Genomic DNA, 13,034 nt, shown 5'->3' on the forward strand with positions numbered 1-13,034 from the left:
GGGAGAAGGGAGGTCTCCCAAGGGTCTGGGGTGGGACTCAGGTGGGTGCCATCATGGCCTTCAGCCAGCTGAAGTTCAAGGAGCTGGGTGAGGAGGAGCCCAGCTGGGAGGAGGAGAGCATGGACAGCGTGAAGGCTTTGACGGCCAAGCTGAAGCTCCAGACGCGGAGACCTTCCTACCTGGAGTGGGAGGCTCGGGTGCGGGGCCAGCCCTGGCGCAACCGGACCTCTGGGGGGGCACCGGGGGCAGAGCTGGCGTCTGAGCACCCCAAGGATGAGCAGGATGGAGGGGTCTGTGGTTTTGCCACTATGGAGGCAGCTCTGGAGTGGCTCAGGATGGAGCTGGTGAGTAGCTGCTGGTGGGATGGGGACAATGAGGGGTGGGCAAGGGGTGAGCCCCAAGGGGAGTTGGGGCCAGGAGGCTTCTCTGTGCAGAGGGGACGCTTGCAGCCTGCCCTCATGGATGTGCCAGGGCCAGGAAGCCCCAGCCCCAGCACTGAGCTTTGCTCCTTTGCCCAGTGTGGCTGGTGTAAGTGAGTGTTTGCAGGGCACATGAGGCTCTGTGGTGCCCAGCTCTGCCCATGTCCCCTGCGCAGCCCCGGAGGTCGCAGCTCTGCTCGGGTCTGTGTTTGCCACCCCTTCCTGCCTGCTGTGCTGGTGGCGGGGCTGTGGCATTGCCGTGGTGGTGGACCTCAGTGGTGTGGCACAACTGTGGTGGCTTTCCTGGGGTGACCTAGGCTGCAGCAGCTGTGTGGGTGCAAACCCACGAGTGTCTGAGCTGACCCTGGGCTGTGAGCCAGGCACAGACCCTGTGCTGATGCCAGATCTCTGTGTGTAGGCTCTGCGCTGGCCCCAGGGCTGCGTGTGCCCGTGGTCCCTGGTGGGTTTGTGCCCTGGCCAAGCCCCAGCCCTGCTGCCCCAGCGCCCCCACTGCCCAGGCAGGTGACCCAGGGGCTGGCTCCCCCTCGTGCCCTGATGCCCATCTCGCCTTGCAGCGGGAGATGCAGGCCCTGGACCAGCGCCTGGCGCAGCAGCTGATGCGCCTGCGGGCACAGCTGCACCGGCTGAAGGTGGAGCAGGCCTGCCACCAGCACAAGGAGATGCTGGACGACGCCACCTTCGGCCTGGAGGGCTGCGAGGAAGACTCCGACCTGCTCTGCAACATCCCCCCCAAGGCTGCCTTCCTGCTCTCCATGCCCCTCAAGCACATCGGTGTCACCCGCATGAACATCAACTCCCGGCGCTTCTCCCTCTGCTGAGCCCGGCTGGCAGCCTGCTGGGCACCCGTGGGTGCCTCTGGACCCGGCAGGGCTCGAGGAGCCCTCCCACGACGCCCTGGGGAGCTGCTGAGCTCCTTCAGGGCAGGCAGCGCTGAGCCACGGTGCTGCCAGCCCCGCTCCAGGGCACTGCCACGCTGTAGTGGTGTGGGAAATGCCACCATCCCCAGCGGGCACAGAGCATCTGGGGGCACCCACTGCCCCCTCCATAAGGATGGTGGGGGTCAAGCACAGTGGAAAATGTGGGGAGCAGCCCTTTGAGGAGGAATAAAAGGAAGTGAAGGGGAGAGCTGATGCTCATTCCTCTTTTTTTTTTGGGTGGCATGTAGCTGGGCACCCACCTGTGCCCCCAGATGTTGCTCCTGGGGGGTGGCAGAGGGGACCATGCTCACATCCCCCCTTTCCCAGCTGCCCCCCAAGGCTCTGCCTCGTAGGGTGGGTGGATCCTCACCAGTTTCTGCTGCAGGATGGTGCTGTGCCATAGGGGTGATGTCTCTGCTTTGGGGACCTTGTTGCCAACCTCTGCCTGGGTGCCCCTGGCAGCAGGTGGGTGCTCGGGGCTGCACCACCCCAGGAAATGTTTGTCACCCCCCAGGCTGTGAGTGGAGAGGTTGTTTCTTGAGGCTCGAGGCTGGGAAGTGCTGGAGGCCACGCTCAGGGTTTGGCAGCCTCTGTGCCCGCGTCCTGTCCCCATCATCTCTGACCCCCCTGCAGCACTGTGCTGGGAGCTGGGGGGGTCCTGGGGGCAGTGCCAGCCCGGGCTGATAACGCTGCCCTCCCCAGAGGGGGCTGGGTTTGGCTTTTTCTCTTCCCCCAGTAACACCAAACCCTTTTCCAAAGCAATTTGCCCCTCCAGGATGTGACTTTCACAGAGCCCTTCTGGCAAGCAGTGCTGGGGAAGCCGTGAGGTGACCTGGAGAAGCTGTGGGGTGACCCGGGGATAATCCTGGGCACTGCTTCTCCTTCCCAGAGTAGCAGCAGGACACGGGGAGAGGCTGCAGCACACCCCAGGGGCCCAGCTGCCCCTTGCTTGGGGCACACGTGGCTTTGGCAAGCACGATGGGAATGGGGCTCCGCTGCTGTCCCTGGGAAATGTCCCTGCCAGGGTGGATGCCACATCCGGAGCTGCCACCACGATGCCACCCCCCAGCTGCCACAGACACCCCCCCCTCCCCAAGCACAGCTGGGCTTCCTGCCTGTGCCTCCACAGAGCAGCCAGCAGGTACCTGTGGCTTCGTGTTTGATCACAAAAGCCAAGACAATGCTGCTGTGGTTGCTCTGCTCTGAGCTGGCTCTGCCAACGCAGGGCTGGCAGCAGGGCCGGGGCATGGCACTGTCCCCTCGGCTCCAGCCACTGTCACCCTGGCTCCCAGGGAGCTAAGGTCTGGGGTGACCTGGTGTTGATGGCCAAAGTGGGGGCTGAGGCGTGTAGGAGGAGTCCCTCCACCTGGGTAGGGTCTGATGGGGGTGGCTGGTGGAAGCAATGCCAATCTCCCCACGCTGGGCACTGGAGAGGGGACAGCACAGGGGAGCAGAGGTCTCGGTGGGCTGGGACTGCCTGGGCAGCAGGTGACAATCCCCTGCCCATCACTGGCTCCACACAACACATCTCCCAGCCTGTGGCACCTGGCTTTTCCTGCCAAGGCTCAGCATGCCCTTGCCCAGCTTGGTGCCTGGGGACTGGCAGGGGCAGGGGGAGCAGGGACCCTCGGTGCCGGGGCTGGCAGGAAGCCATCGGGGGTTCGTCAGCAGCTCTTGCGGTTGTGCTCGAGCTGTGAACAGCTCCTCTAGAGTTTGCTCATGAGGCAGGAAACCAGGGCAAGAGGGGAGCCAGAGCGAGCAGTGGCAGCGGGGAGCTGGGCTCTGCTCCCCAGAGGGTCACCAAGCTCTGCCCAGGGATGGAGAGGACGTGAGTGGGGACCACCACCTTCGCCCCTGCTGCTGGGCCATGGGAGTCTGAGAGCTGCTGCTCCCTTGCCTCGCTGCCACCAGGTAACAGGGACCTGGGGGTGGGAGGGCTTGCACCCACCAGGCTCTGGGAGCTGGGGACCATCTGGTTGCCTGTTGAGGGTGGGGGGATCCCCACTGTGCTTCCATCCCTCTGGGAGGGACAGAAGAGGGGGTTTGGGCTTATGCCGGTGGGGGATGTGAGTGCTGGTGCCCAGGTAAGGGATGGGGGGAGCAGGGTCGTGCTCCCTGATCCTCTGTAGCTTCCCAGTTGGGGTGAAAGCAGCCAGCCCAATGCCTTCTGCCTGCCTGGGGAGCCTCCCTCTGAGCCCCCCCCTTTCCAGGGCAAAGTGAGCATTCTGTCCCCAAGGCCATGCCGTGGATGAGAGCAGCTTAGGGACAGGCAGCAGGTTAGTGCTGGTCCATTGGGGTCTACTGCCCAGTTTGGGGGGGGGTCAGACACTGAGACACACCTGGCTCTGGTGCTGTCTTGGTGCAAACAACCCCCACAGTGATGGCAGCTTTGGGGCCATAGTCCTCCAGCTCTCTGCCAGGCTGCAGCAGGGCCGGGCTGACTGCCCAGCTGGGTCACAGCTGGCTTGGGGACATCCAGGGCACCCCAACGAGTCTTGAAAAGCAGTAGGGATAAGGTCAGCCCAGGCTTTAGCCCTCCTCACTCCCACCCACACTTGGGAAGGCAGACCTGGGCAGAGCAGTGTGTGCAGAAGGGACAGCACAGAAGGGGGGGGGGATGGAGGTCCAGCCACGCTCCCAAGCAAAGCTGGGCAGAGGAACCTGCAAGGTGGTGCAAGAACACTCGTGCACACCCGTGCCCACACACAGCCACCTTCCTAGGGCACAGGGCATGAGGCAGGGGCACCCCCAGCTCCCTCCCCAGCAGCCTCTGCAGGAGAAATTCGGTTGCACAGATGCAGTGAGAAAGGCCAACCTCAAACGCCCTCTGTCACCGGCAGGGCCCTGGTGCAGTGCAGGTGAAACAGCTGCTGGGTGGAAATTTCGCTGTGGCTTGAGTACAGAAGGCAAAGAAGACACAATAGCAGCACCTCCCACCCCACCCCTGCCTGGGGCAGGAAGGACAAAAAACACCTCCTGGCACTGCTTGCCTTTGCTAAAGGCTTTTGAAGGGCTGTGGCCAGGTTTGGGGCAGATGGAGCTTCTCCTCTGTGGGGCCAGGCTTGTGCTTGGGCTGCTTGGGCATCACCAAGGCCTTGCCTGCTCCTCCTGCCAGCATCAGGGCACTGTGGCGTGGCCAAAGCCCTTTGTTTTGGGGTGCCAAAGTCTGTTTGCAAATAGGTGTCCCCAGAAGCTGAAGGCAGCAGGGTGGGATCTGAGTGCCCAAAGCAGCATTTCACAGCATGGGAGGACCTTAGTCACCATCACCCCTTGGCTGCTGTGGTGGTGGGCACCTGGAGGTGGCACAGTGTCCCTGCTGTGGATGTCAAAACAGCTGAGCTCAGCTCAGCTCTCTCTAAGGGCTCCTGGTCTGCAAAACCAGCCCTGGCAGCACAGTTTGGGGGGTTCTGGCTGGAAGCTGGCTGTGGTGGGGCTGGTGGCACGCTGGGGACTCCACACCCTCCACTGGGGACCTGCTGTGAGGCTCTTCCTCCAGGCACCCATGGGGATACCCACTCAAACCAGGCACCCACTGTCATGCCCTCCTTGGCAGCACAGAGAGGTGAGTTTAAGTGTGTGCTTGTGACCCAGAGCCATAGGATGGCTCCTGGGTAGGAAACCAAGGAGAAGATGGTGCTGGCAGTGCCAGGGGCCAGCATGGCCCAAGCAAAGCAGCTGCCACAGCTCAGCGGTGTGCCAGGGACCTGGCTCACTGCAGGGCACGGTGAGAACAGGGACCCTTGCAGCTGCTCTGAGGCTGCCACATAAGAGCTCCTGCTGCTTGATGTTTGCAGAGGTGGCTGCTGGCTTTGGGTGCTGGGGCAGAGACACCTGGGCTGGCTCTGGGCACCGTGGGGCTGCCAGCCCTGCAGAAACGGGACTGCAACCCCCAGAGAGCGCCCAGAGCGGCTGGGCAGAGGCTGGAAAGGAGAGTTTGGAGGCTAAGTGTTGGTGGAGATGGATTCTGGTGCTGTAGGTGAGGAGGCTTCTGCAAAAGAGCTTTTTCCAGGGCTGTTTCCACCTGAGGCGGCACCAGGGCTCCTGGCTCTGTGCCACGCTTGGCACGCAGGGGAAGCTGCGTGAGAGCTGCTGGGTGGGGGTTTCAGGACCCGTAAGACGCTCCTGGCATCACTCCCAGGCTGTCCCAGTGTCCACACCACAGTGCCAGGGACCCTGGGGTGTAGCCCTGCACCAGCTTGGTGTCACCATGACCAGGGCCGATGGCTGAGGTTGGAGGATTGTTGCTGTTTCAGGGCGAGCTGCCCAGAATGAGGGGCACCCAAGCAGGGATGGGGTGGGCTTAAAGGGCATCCCTGATGCAGGAGAAGCAGGAGCACGGTGGTGGGGCTGAGTGTGTGGTGAGGAGCCTCAGGAGAGCTTGGGGGAGAGGAGGAAATTGGAGGTGAGGCAGCATGGGTCGGGGAGCTCTCACATCCGCCTCTCACCCCAGGAGCTGCTTTCAGGGTCAGGGAGGTGCCTGCACCAGCCAAAGCCTGTTGCAGAGCCATGCAAGGACATTTGGGTTGCCTCTGGGCTACTAATAGAATCACAGAACCAAACCATGGAGCTAGTGAGGTTGGAAGAGACCTTTGAGATCTCGAAGTCCAACCACTCTCCTAGAGCTCACAATCCCACTGCTGCTGCAGAGCCACCACCACTAAACCACAGCCCCCAGCACCTCCTGAAATACCTCCAGGGATGGTGACTCCACCTTTCCCTGGGCAGCCTGTTCCAAGGAGGTGGTGGAGTCACCATCATTCGATTGGGATCTAGGTGGAGAATGTAGGTATCAGGCCCAGTGCTGCAGGGTGGGAAGGAGCTGGTGAAAGAGGCAAGGCAAGTCCAGGCTGTGCTGGTGGGGAAGGGAAGCCTGAGGCTGGGGACTGATTGCCTTCAGTGCTTTTAATGACCCAAGCCAGAACTTTTGTTCTGAGGAACAAACCTAAGTTCTGTTAGGAGGAAATTGGGCTGGTGCCAGGGGGCCAGGGCACATCCCCAGTTCAGCTGAGGACCTGGGGAGTGTGTAGGATGGGCAGCCAGACAGAAGGAAGGATGGATGGATGGGTACTGGGATGGGCACCCTAGGAGAGACAAGGCTTCCCTCCCCATGTCCCATCTCACTGCAGCCACCATGGGCTGCTGCTGCAGCTCAGACTATGATGAGGACTGGATCGAGAACATCGACATCTGTGAGCACTGCAATTACCCCATCGACCCCGACAGCAAGCGCCAGGTGAGGAGGGGGCCAGTGGCCACCCCAACACCAGTGGCCAAACACCTCTGGTGGTGGCCATGGGATGGCCAAACCCAGCCCTGGGAAGGTGAAGGCTCATGGGGCTCCTCATCCTCTCGCAGAGGTTGATCCACAACGGCTCCGAGGTGCAAGACCCCTTGGTGTCCTACGAGGCCACGACTCCACCACGCTCCCCCCTGCAAGGTAAGGCCCAGCCGTGGCAGGGGGTGGCTGTGGACACCCCCTGGGTTGGCCACCGCCACCTTGCCCCTCCACTTGCCCTCCCAGATAAGCTGGTGGTGGCCCTGTACAACTATGAGCCCAAGCACGACGGGGACCTGGAGCTGCGGAAGGGAGAGAAGCTGCGAGTCCTGGAGGAGTGAGTGAGCAGCAGTGGCACCACCTTGGCACGACCCTGCAGCCCCCCAGCCGGCAGCCCCCTGCTGCGGGGGGTGGGGTCCCTGTGGGGTCCTGGCAACTGAGGGGGGAGGTCTCACCTTGCTGCGTTCTTGCAGGAGTGGGGAGTGGTGGAAGGCACAGTCCCTCACCACCGGCCAGGAGGGTTTGATCCCCTACAACTTCGTGGCCATGGTGAACAGCCTGGAGCCGGAGCCGTGAGTAGGGGCTGAGTAGGAACCAAGCCGCACTGGTGGCAGGGGTGGGAAGAGGCCAGGAGCGCCCCCCCCAAAGCACCGGTGGCTGAAGGTGGCCTGAGCAACCTCCTCAGCCCTAACCCTGCCCCGTGCCCCCAGGTGGTTCTTCAAGAACATCAGCCGCAAGGACGCGGAGCGGCAGCTGCTGGCGTCGGGCAACACGCACGGCTCCTTCCTCATCCGGGAGAGCGAAACCTCCAAAGGTACCACCCTGCAGCCTCTGCTGCCACCTCCCGCTGCAGCCCCTGCAAAGGTGCTGGGGAGCACGGGAGGAGCGCGGGGTCCCCGCACCTACATGGTCTCTCCCCAGGCTCCTACTCGCTGTCCGTGAGGGACTTCGACCAGAACCAGGGCGAGACGGTGAAGCACTACAAGATCCGCAACATGGACAGCGGGGGGTACTACATCTCCCCCCGGGTCACCTTCAGCAGCTTGCATGAGCTGGTGGAGCATTACACACGTAGGTGCCACAGAGGGGCTGCTCCTGGAGGGGGATTGGATAGGGATGGGGATGGGATGAGCAGAAGACGCTGCTGGAGACATTCAAGGTCACATTTGAGAGGGCAACTTGATCTAGTTGGAGATGTTTGGTCCAGTGGGAGGTGCCCCTGCCCGTGGTGGTGGTGAGGGGCTGGAACTGGATCATCTTTAAGGTCCCTTCCAACCAACCCCATCCCATGATTCTATGATTCTGTATCCCTGCTCACTGCAGGGGGTTGGATAAGATGACCTTTGAGGGTCCCTTCCAACCTGATGTGTTCTAGGACTCTGCTCACACCCCAGCCAAGCTGTTAGCCTGTGGTGGGTGCCCTGTGCCCTCTGCCCATGCTGATGCTGGCACTCCCCCTGTGCCACAGGCAGCTCTGATGGACTCTGCACTCGCCTGGGCAAGCCCTGCCGGACCCAGAAGCCACAGAAGCCCTGGTGGCAGGATGAGTGGGAGGTGCCACGGGAGTCACTGAAGCTGGTGGAGAAGCTGGGAGCAGGGCAGTTTGGAGAAGTGTGGATGGGTGAGCCTGGGTGAAAATGGGGGCTTTCCTCCTGAAAGGGGGCACCGGTGTGGGCACCATCAGAGGGACCTTGTGGTGCCCTCAGTCAGGGTCTCTGATGGAGTAGCCAGCACAGCCCCAAGTGTGGGACCTCAGCTTTTCACAAGGCTTTGGAAGAGAGGAGAAAACCAGCAGCTAGAGCAGCCCAGGAGCAGCTCTGGTTTACCCAAAGCAGTCCAGGCTTCCCCAGATCTCCCACCCCTGGCCACCCAGACCCCTGCAGCACTGCCTGGGCAGGCACCCAGCACCAGGATGGGTGCTGGTGCAGGTGTCATGCACGGGGGCTGCACTGTGTCCTCCTCCAGCTGGGCTCTGCTCACCGTGGGTCTGGCATGGGGGCCACAAGCACTGGACATGACCCTTGCTGTGGCTGTCCCTGTGACACTGGGAGCAGCTGGGGGCTTGGAGGCAGCGTGGGGCCTCTGGTATGCTGCCACCCAGCCACGAAAGCATCTCCTGCTCCCTGGGTGAGTGGTGGGGAAGGTACTGAGACTGCCCCACTCCCCTCCATCCTCCTTCACAGTGGGGTCCCTGACTTCATTCCCATGGCTGTTGGCTGTCCTGCAAAGTCCCCTCCAGGTACCCAGCAGGAGCCAGGCTTGGACAGCACTGTCCACACCCCCTCCATCACCCCTCCTCTTCAAAGCCCATCAAGCAACAGCTTCCTTTCCTTCTGGTGGCTGAAAGCCACAGGTGAAAGCATCAGCCTGGTGGGTTCGGACGTGGTTACAGATCTTGCCCCAGGAGGTGACCATTGCTGAGCTGTGATTAGCCCCTAAGCCCTCTGGCCCCACTCCAACAGTCCTCCAGGGCATGAAGGTCCTCTGCCCATCTTCAGCCAACCTTTGCAATCTCCAACATCTCCTCCTTGTGCAGCTTTAGATTGGGATGCTCCCTGAGTGGTCCCCACGCTTGCCTCCGTGGCTGGCACCGCTATTGCCACACATCCGCTGGCCATGCCCACCGGTGGGGGGTCCCTCTGCCTCCTCACACTCTGCCCCATCCCTCTGCAGGTTATTACAATGGCCACACCAAGGTGGCCATCAAGAACCTGAAGCAGGGCAGCATGTCACCCAGTGCCTTCCTGGCAGAGGCCAACCTCATGAAGAACCTGCAGCACCCACGGCTGGTGCGGCTCTACGCCGTGGTGACGAAGGAGCCCATCTACATCATCACAGAGTACATGGAGAAGGGTGAGGGCACCCCACCTGCTGCCCACCATGGGTGGGGGGTGGCTGGGAGCTGTGCAGAGCTGTGGTCTTTCAGCTCGTGGCTGCCCCCATCAGTGGCCAAGGGTTGGCTTTTGTTTATGGAGCTGCTTTTAGCATCCTTCGCCTCGCTGTGCTCTGCTGCTCTTCCACCGGCTGGGAGCTTGGGGGTCAGCCCTGGCAGGGGCAAAAGGACCTTGCAGGCAAGGTGCTCTCCTGCCTGCCTGCTCTCACCTGCTCTTGTGGGGGCTGTGAGCTGCTCAGCCACACATTTGGTGCTGCAGGGGGGGACTGGTGACTCCACCACTGCAACACCCAGCCCCAGGAGATGCAGTGTGCCTGCCTGTGCAGAGACCTGCTGGCTTCATTGCAGGCAGCCTCGTGGACTTCCTCAAGACCTCAGAAGGAGTCAAGCTCAGCATCCACAAACTTCTGGACATGGCTGCACAGGCGAGTGGGGAGGGAGCTGTGGAGCTGCTGGTGGAGAGAGCTCTGCCAGGGCTGGAGCTGGCTCTGCCCAGCTTGGGCTGGTGGCTGTTAGGATCACAGAACGGGTTGGGTTGGGAGGGACCCTGAAGATCACCTGGTCCCAACCCCTCTGCCATGGGCAGGGACACCTCCCACCAGCCCAGGTTGCTCAAGGCCTCGTCCAAGCTGGCCTGGAACACCTCCAGGGAGGGGGCATCCACAGCCTCCCTGGGCAACCTGTGCCAGCGTCTCCCCACCCTCACTGCCACGAATTTCTTCCTAATCTCCAGTCTAATTGCAATTAACTGCCAACTGCAGATTGCTGAAGGCATGGCCTTCATCGAGGCCAAGAACTACATCCACCGGGACCTGAGGGCTGCCAACATCCTGGTGTCAGATGCCCTCTGCTGCAAAATCGCCGACTTCGGCCTGGCTCGGCTCATCGAGGACAACGAGTACACAGCCCGGGAGGGTGTGTGGCCCTGGCCCCCTCTGCCTCGGCCCCCTGTGCCCCCCACTGAGCCCCACTCTCGGGGTGCACACAGCTCAGTGCCAAGGGAGAAGGGAACCTCCCTGCATCCCTGCCTGGGGGTCCCTACAGTACCCCAGGAGCTGCAGGATGGTGTGAAGCCCTGGGAGAGGGGAGCAGGTTGAGGGTGCAGAAGTCTTTCTTCCCTTTTCCATCCCACTCTCCCCCCCCCCCCACTTTTCCATCCCACTCTCCCCCCCCCCCCTTTTCCATCCCACTCTCCCCCCCCCCCTTTTCCATCCCCCTCTCCCCCCACCCCCTTTTCCATCCCACTCTCCCCCCCACCCTTTTCCATCCCCCTCTCCCCCCCACCCTTTTCCATCCCCCTCTCCCCCCACCCCCTTTCCCATCCCACTCTCCCCCCCAGCCCCGTGTTCGGTGGGGTCACAGCCCTATCTAGTGGCTCCCGGAGGAACAGGCGTGCTGCCCGCCGCGGGGGTGCCAGCCTACCCCGGGGGCTCTGTAGCCTGCCAAATAGCGGAGGGCAAGGGGGGGCTGGCTGCCACCAGCCCCAGCTCCAGGCGTGCAGCAGGGACAGAGGCTGACTCAGGGCTGTCACATCAGGTTAAACTCAAGGGACACTTCCAGCTCGGCTGCAACGTTTTATTTCCTCCTCTCCCCTGCTGCTTTTCAGGGGCTAAATTCCCCATCAAGTGGACGGCGCCGGAGGCCATTAATTATGGAACGTTCACCATCAAGTCGGATGTCTGGTCCTTCGGCATCCTGCTCACAGAGATAGTCACCTACGGCCGGATCCCCTATCCAGGTCAGGCTTTCCCGGCGGCTGGCTGGCTGGCAGCGGGGCCGGCTGGCAGCGGGGCTGGCACCCGGCGGGGCTGGCACGGGCGGCTGGCGCAGGCGCAGAGCTGCGGCTGTGTGCATGCAGCGCCGCACGCACACCGCTGCCGCCTGCCCCTCCTGGCTCCCGACCCGGCCAGCCCTGCCGTGGGTTCCACCACTCTCACACACACACACACACACACACACACGTGTCCTGCCACCGCCGGAAAGCCACCAAGAGCTTTTCAGAGGCAGGGTTCACAGACTGCATCGGGTTGGAAGGGACCCTCAAAGAGCATCTTGTCCAACCCCCCCCTCCCGACCCGAGGTCAGCAGGGACACCTCCAACTAGAGCCCAGGGTTACATCCAGTCTGATCTTGAGTGGCTCCAGGGGTGAGGTTCAACCACATCTCTGGGCAACCTCTTCCAGTGTTTCACCGTTCTCGTTGTGAAGGACTTCTAATGTCCAACCTAAATTTGCCCTGCTTCAGTTTCAAACCATTGCACCTCATCCTATCACTCCAAGCCCTTCTGAACAGCCCCTCCCCAGCACTCCTGTTGCCCCTTTAGGTACTGGAAGGCTGCTCTAAGGTTTCTCTGGAAACTTCTCTTCACTGGTCTGAACGACCCTAACTCTCTCAGCCTGTGTTTGGAGGAGAGCTGCTCCAGCCCTCTGAGCTGCTCCAGCAGATCTATGTCTCTGCCATGCTGAGGGTCCCGTAGCTGGAGGCAATACTCCAAGCGAGGTCTCCCTGGAGCAGAGTGGCAGAATCTCCCCTCTCCATCTGCTGGCTGCTGGGGAGAAGGAAGCTTTCCCATGGGATTTGGAAAAGCAGGGTGCTGTGTGTGTTGTCCTCGTGGTGCCAACTCAGGGCTCTCTGTGTTGCCCTGGCAGGGATGACCAACCCTGAGGTGATCCAGAAGCTGGAGCGTGGTTACCGCATGCCACAGCCGGACAACTGCCCAGGGGAGCTGTATGAACTGATGAGGCAGTGCTGGAAGGAGAGGCCTGAGGAACGTCCCACCTTTGAGTACATGAAGAGCGTGCTGGAGGACTTCTTCACCGCCACCGAGGGCCAGTACCAGCAGCAACCGTGAGGACTCCAGCAGCAGCTGGGACACCCTTGTGTCGGGGTGCCCGTGGGTGCTCCCCCTGCATCAGGTCTCCACAGACTCCATACACGTTGCCCCGAGGCACACTGGCAGACCCGGACCTGGGCAGTAAAGACTTGAAGCGCTTCAGATCTTTGGAGCAGAGGATTTCACTCCCTCCAGAAGCTGATGGATGGCCAAAGCCAACAAGTGACTCCAAACAGCAGAGGGCTGGCATGCATTGGGGGCCCTGGTGGGGCTCAGCAGGTGCCCACCACACTGATCTTGGTTGGGAGCAAATCCAGCTGCCAGTCTCCCCAGTCTCCCCTGTGGCTGGGGTTTGCCTCCTGCATCACCCTGGTGACAGCACCTATCCCCCTCCCCAAGCAATGGCCACCCCAGCTCTTGGCCAGGGGATGGCCCCCACTGACACCAACCCCACCCCGGGGTGCTGCTGGGAGCCTGAGACTCTGTGACACCCCCACGGCCCCCCCCCTTTTACCGACCCCAGGGGGAGCAAGGGGGAAGCCTCTACCCTGTGCGTTCCCCCTCTCCCCCGGGCTGGTTCAGCCGCACCTGGCATCCCACCCACCCCGCAAATGGTTCCGCCCGCCCACCTGGACCCTCTCCCTAGTTGAGTGTCCGGCCCCCGCCCCCCACCTCC

The 13,034-nt window shown here is 62.2% G+C and overlaps 2 protein-coding genes across 5 annotated transcripts; both read left to right on the forward strand.

Moving 5' to 3' along the window:
• Window positions 1-34: 34 nt before the first annotated feature.
• FAM167B (family with sequence similarity 167 member B) lies at window positions 35-1,335 on the forward strand. The gene is made up of 2 exons (XM_009908418.2): window positions 35-344; window positions 995-1,335. Exons 1-2 carry the CDS (start codon window positions 54-56, stop codon window positions 1,256-1,258), a joined length of 555 nt encoding a protein of 184 aa, XP_009906720.1. The 5' UTR covers window positions 35-53; the 3' UTR covers window positions 1,259-1,335.
• A 5,153-nt stretch (window positions 1,336-6,488) lies between these two features.
• On the forward strand, window positions 6,489-12,376 carry LCK (LCK proto-oncogene, Src family tyrosine kinase). 4 transcript variants are annotated; one of them, XM_009908417.2, is made up of 12 exons: window positions 6,489-6,605; window positions 6,737-6,794; window positions 6,879-6,969; window positions 7,106-7,204; window positions 7,343-7,446; window positions 7,554-7,703; window positions 8,101-8,253; window positions 9,306-9,485; window positions 9,874-9,950; window positions 10,287-10,440; window positions 11,132-11,263; window positions 12,174-12,376. In XM_009908417.2, exons 1-12 carry the CDS (start codon window positions 6,489-6,491, stop codon window positions 12,374-12,376), a joined length of 1,518 nt encoding a protein of 505 aa, XP_009906719.1. The 4 variants fall into 4 exon arrangements, with proteins under 4 accessions (XP_009906719.1, XP_009906718.2, XP_054026518.1 ...); XM_009908416.2 differs by having other exon boundaries at window positions 6,489-6,590; window positions 6,713-6,794; XM_054170543.1 differs by having other exon boundaries at window positions 6,489-6,590; window positions 6,713-6,969.
• The last annotated feature ends 658 nt before the right edge of the window (window positions 12,377-13,034 follow it).

Source organism: Dryobates pubescens, chromosome 20, assembly GCF_014839835.1.
Source record: "Dryobates pubescens isolate bDryPub1 chromosome 20, bDryPub1.pri, whole genome shotgun sequence".
Taxonomy (NCBI): Eukaryota; Metazoa; Chordata; class Aves; order Piciformes; family Picidae; genus Dryobates; species Dryobates pubescens.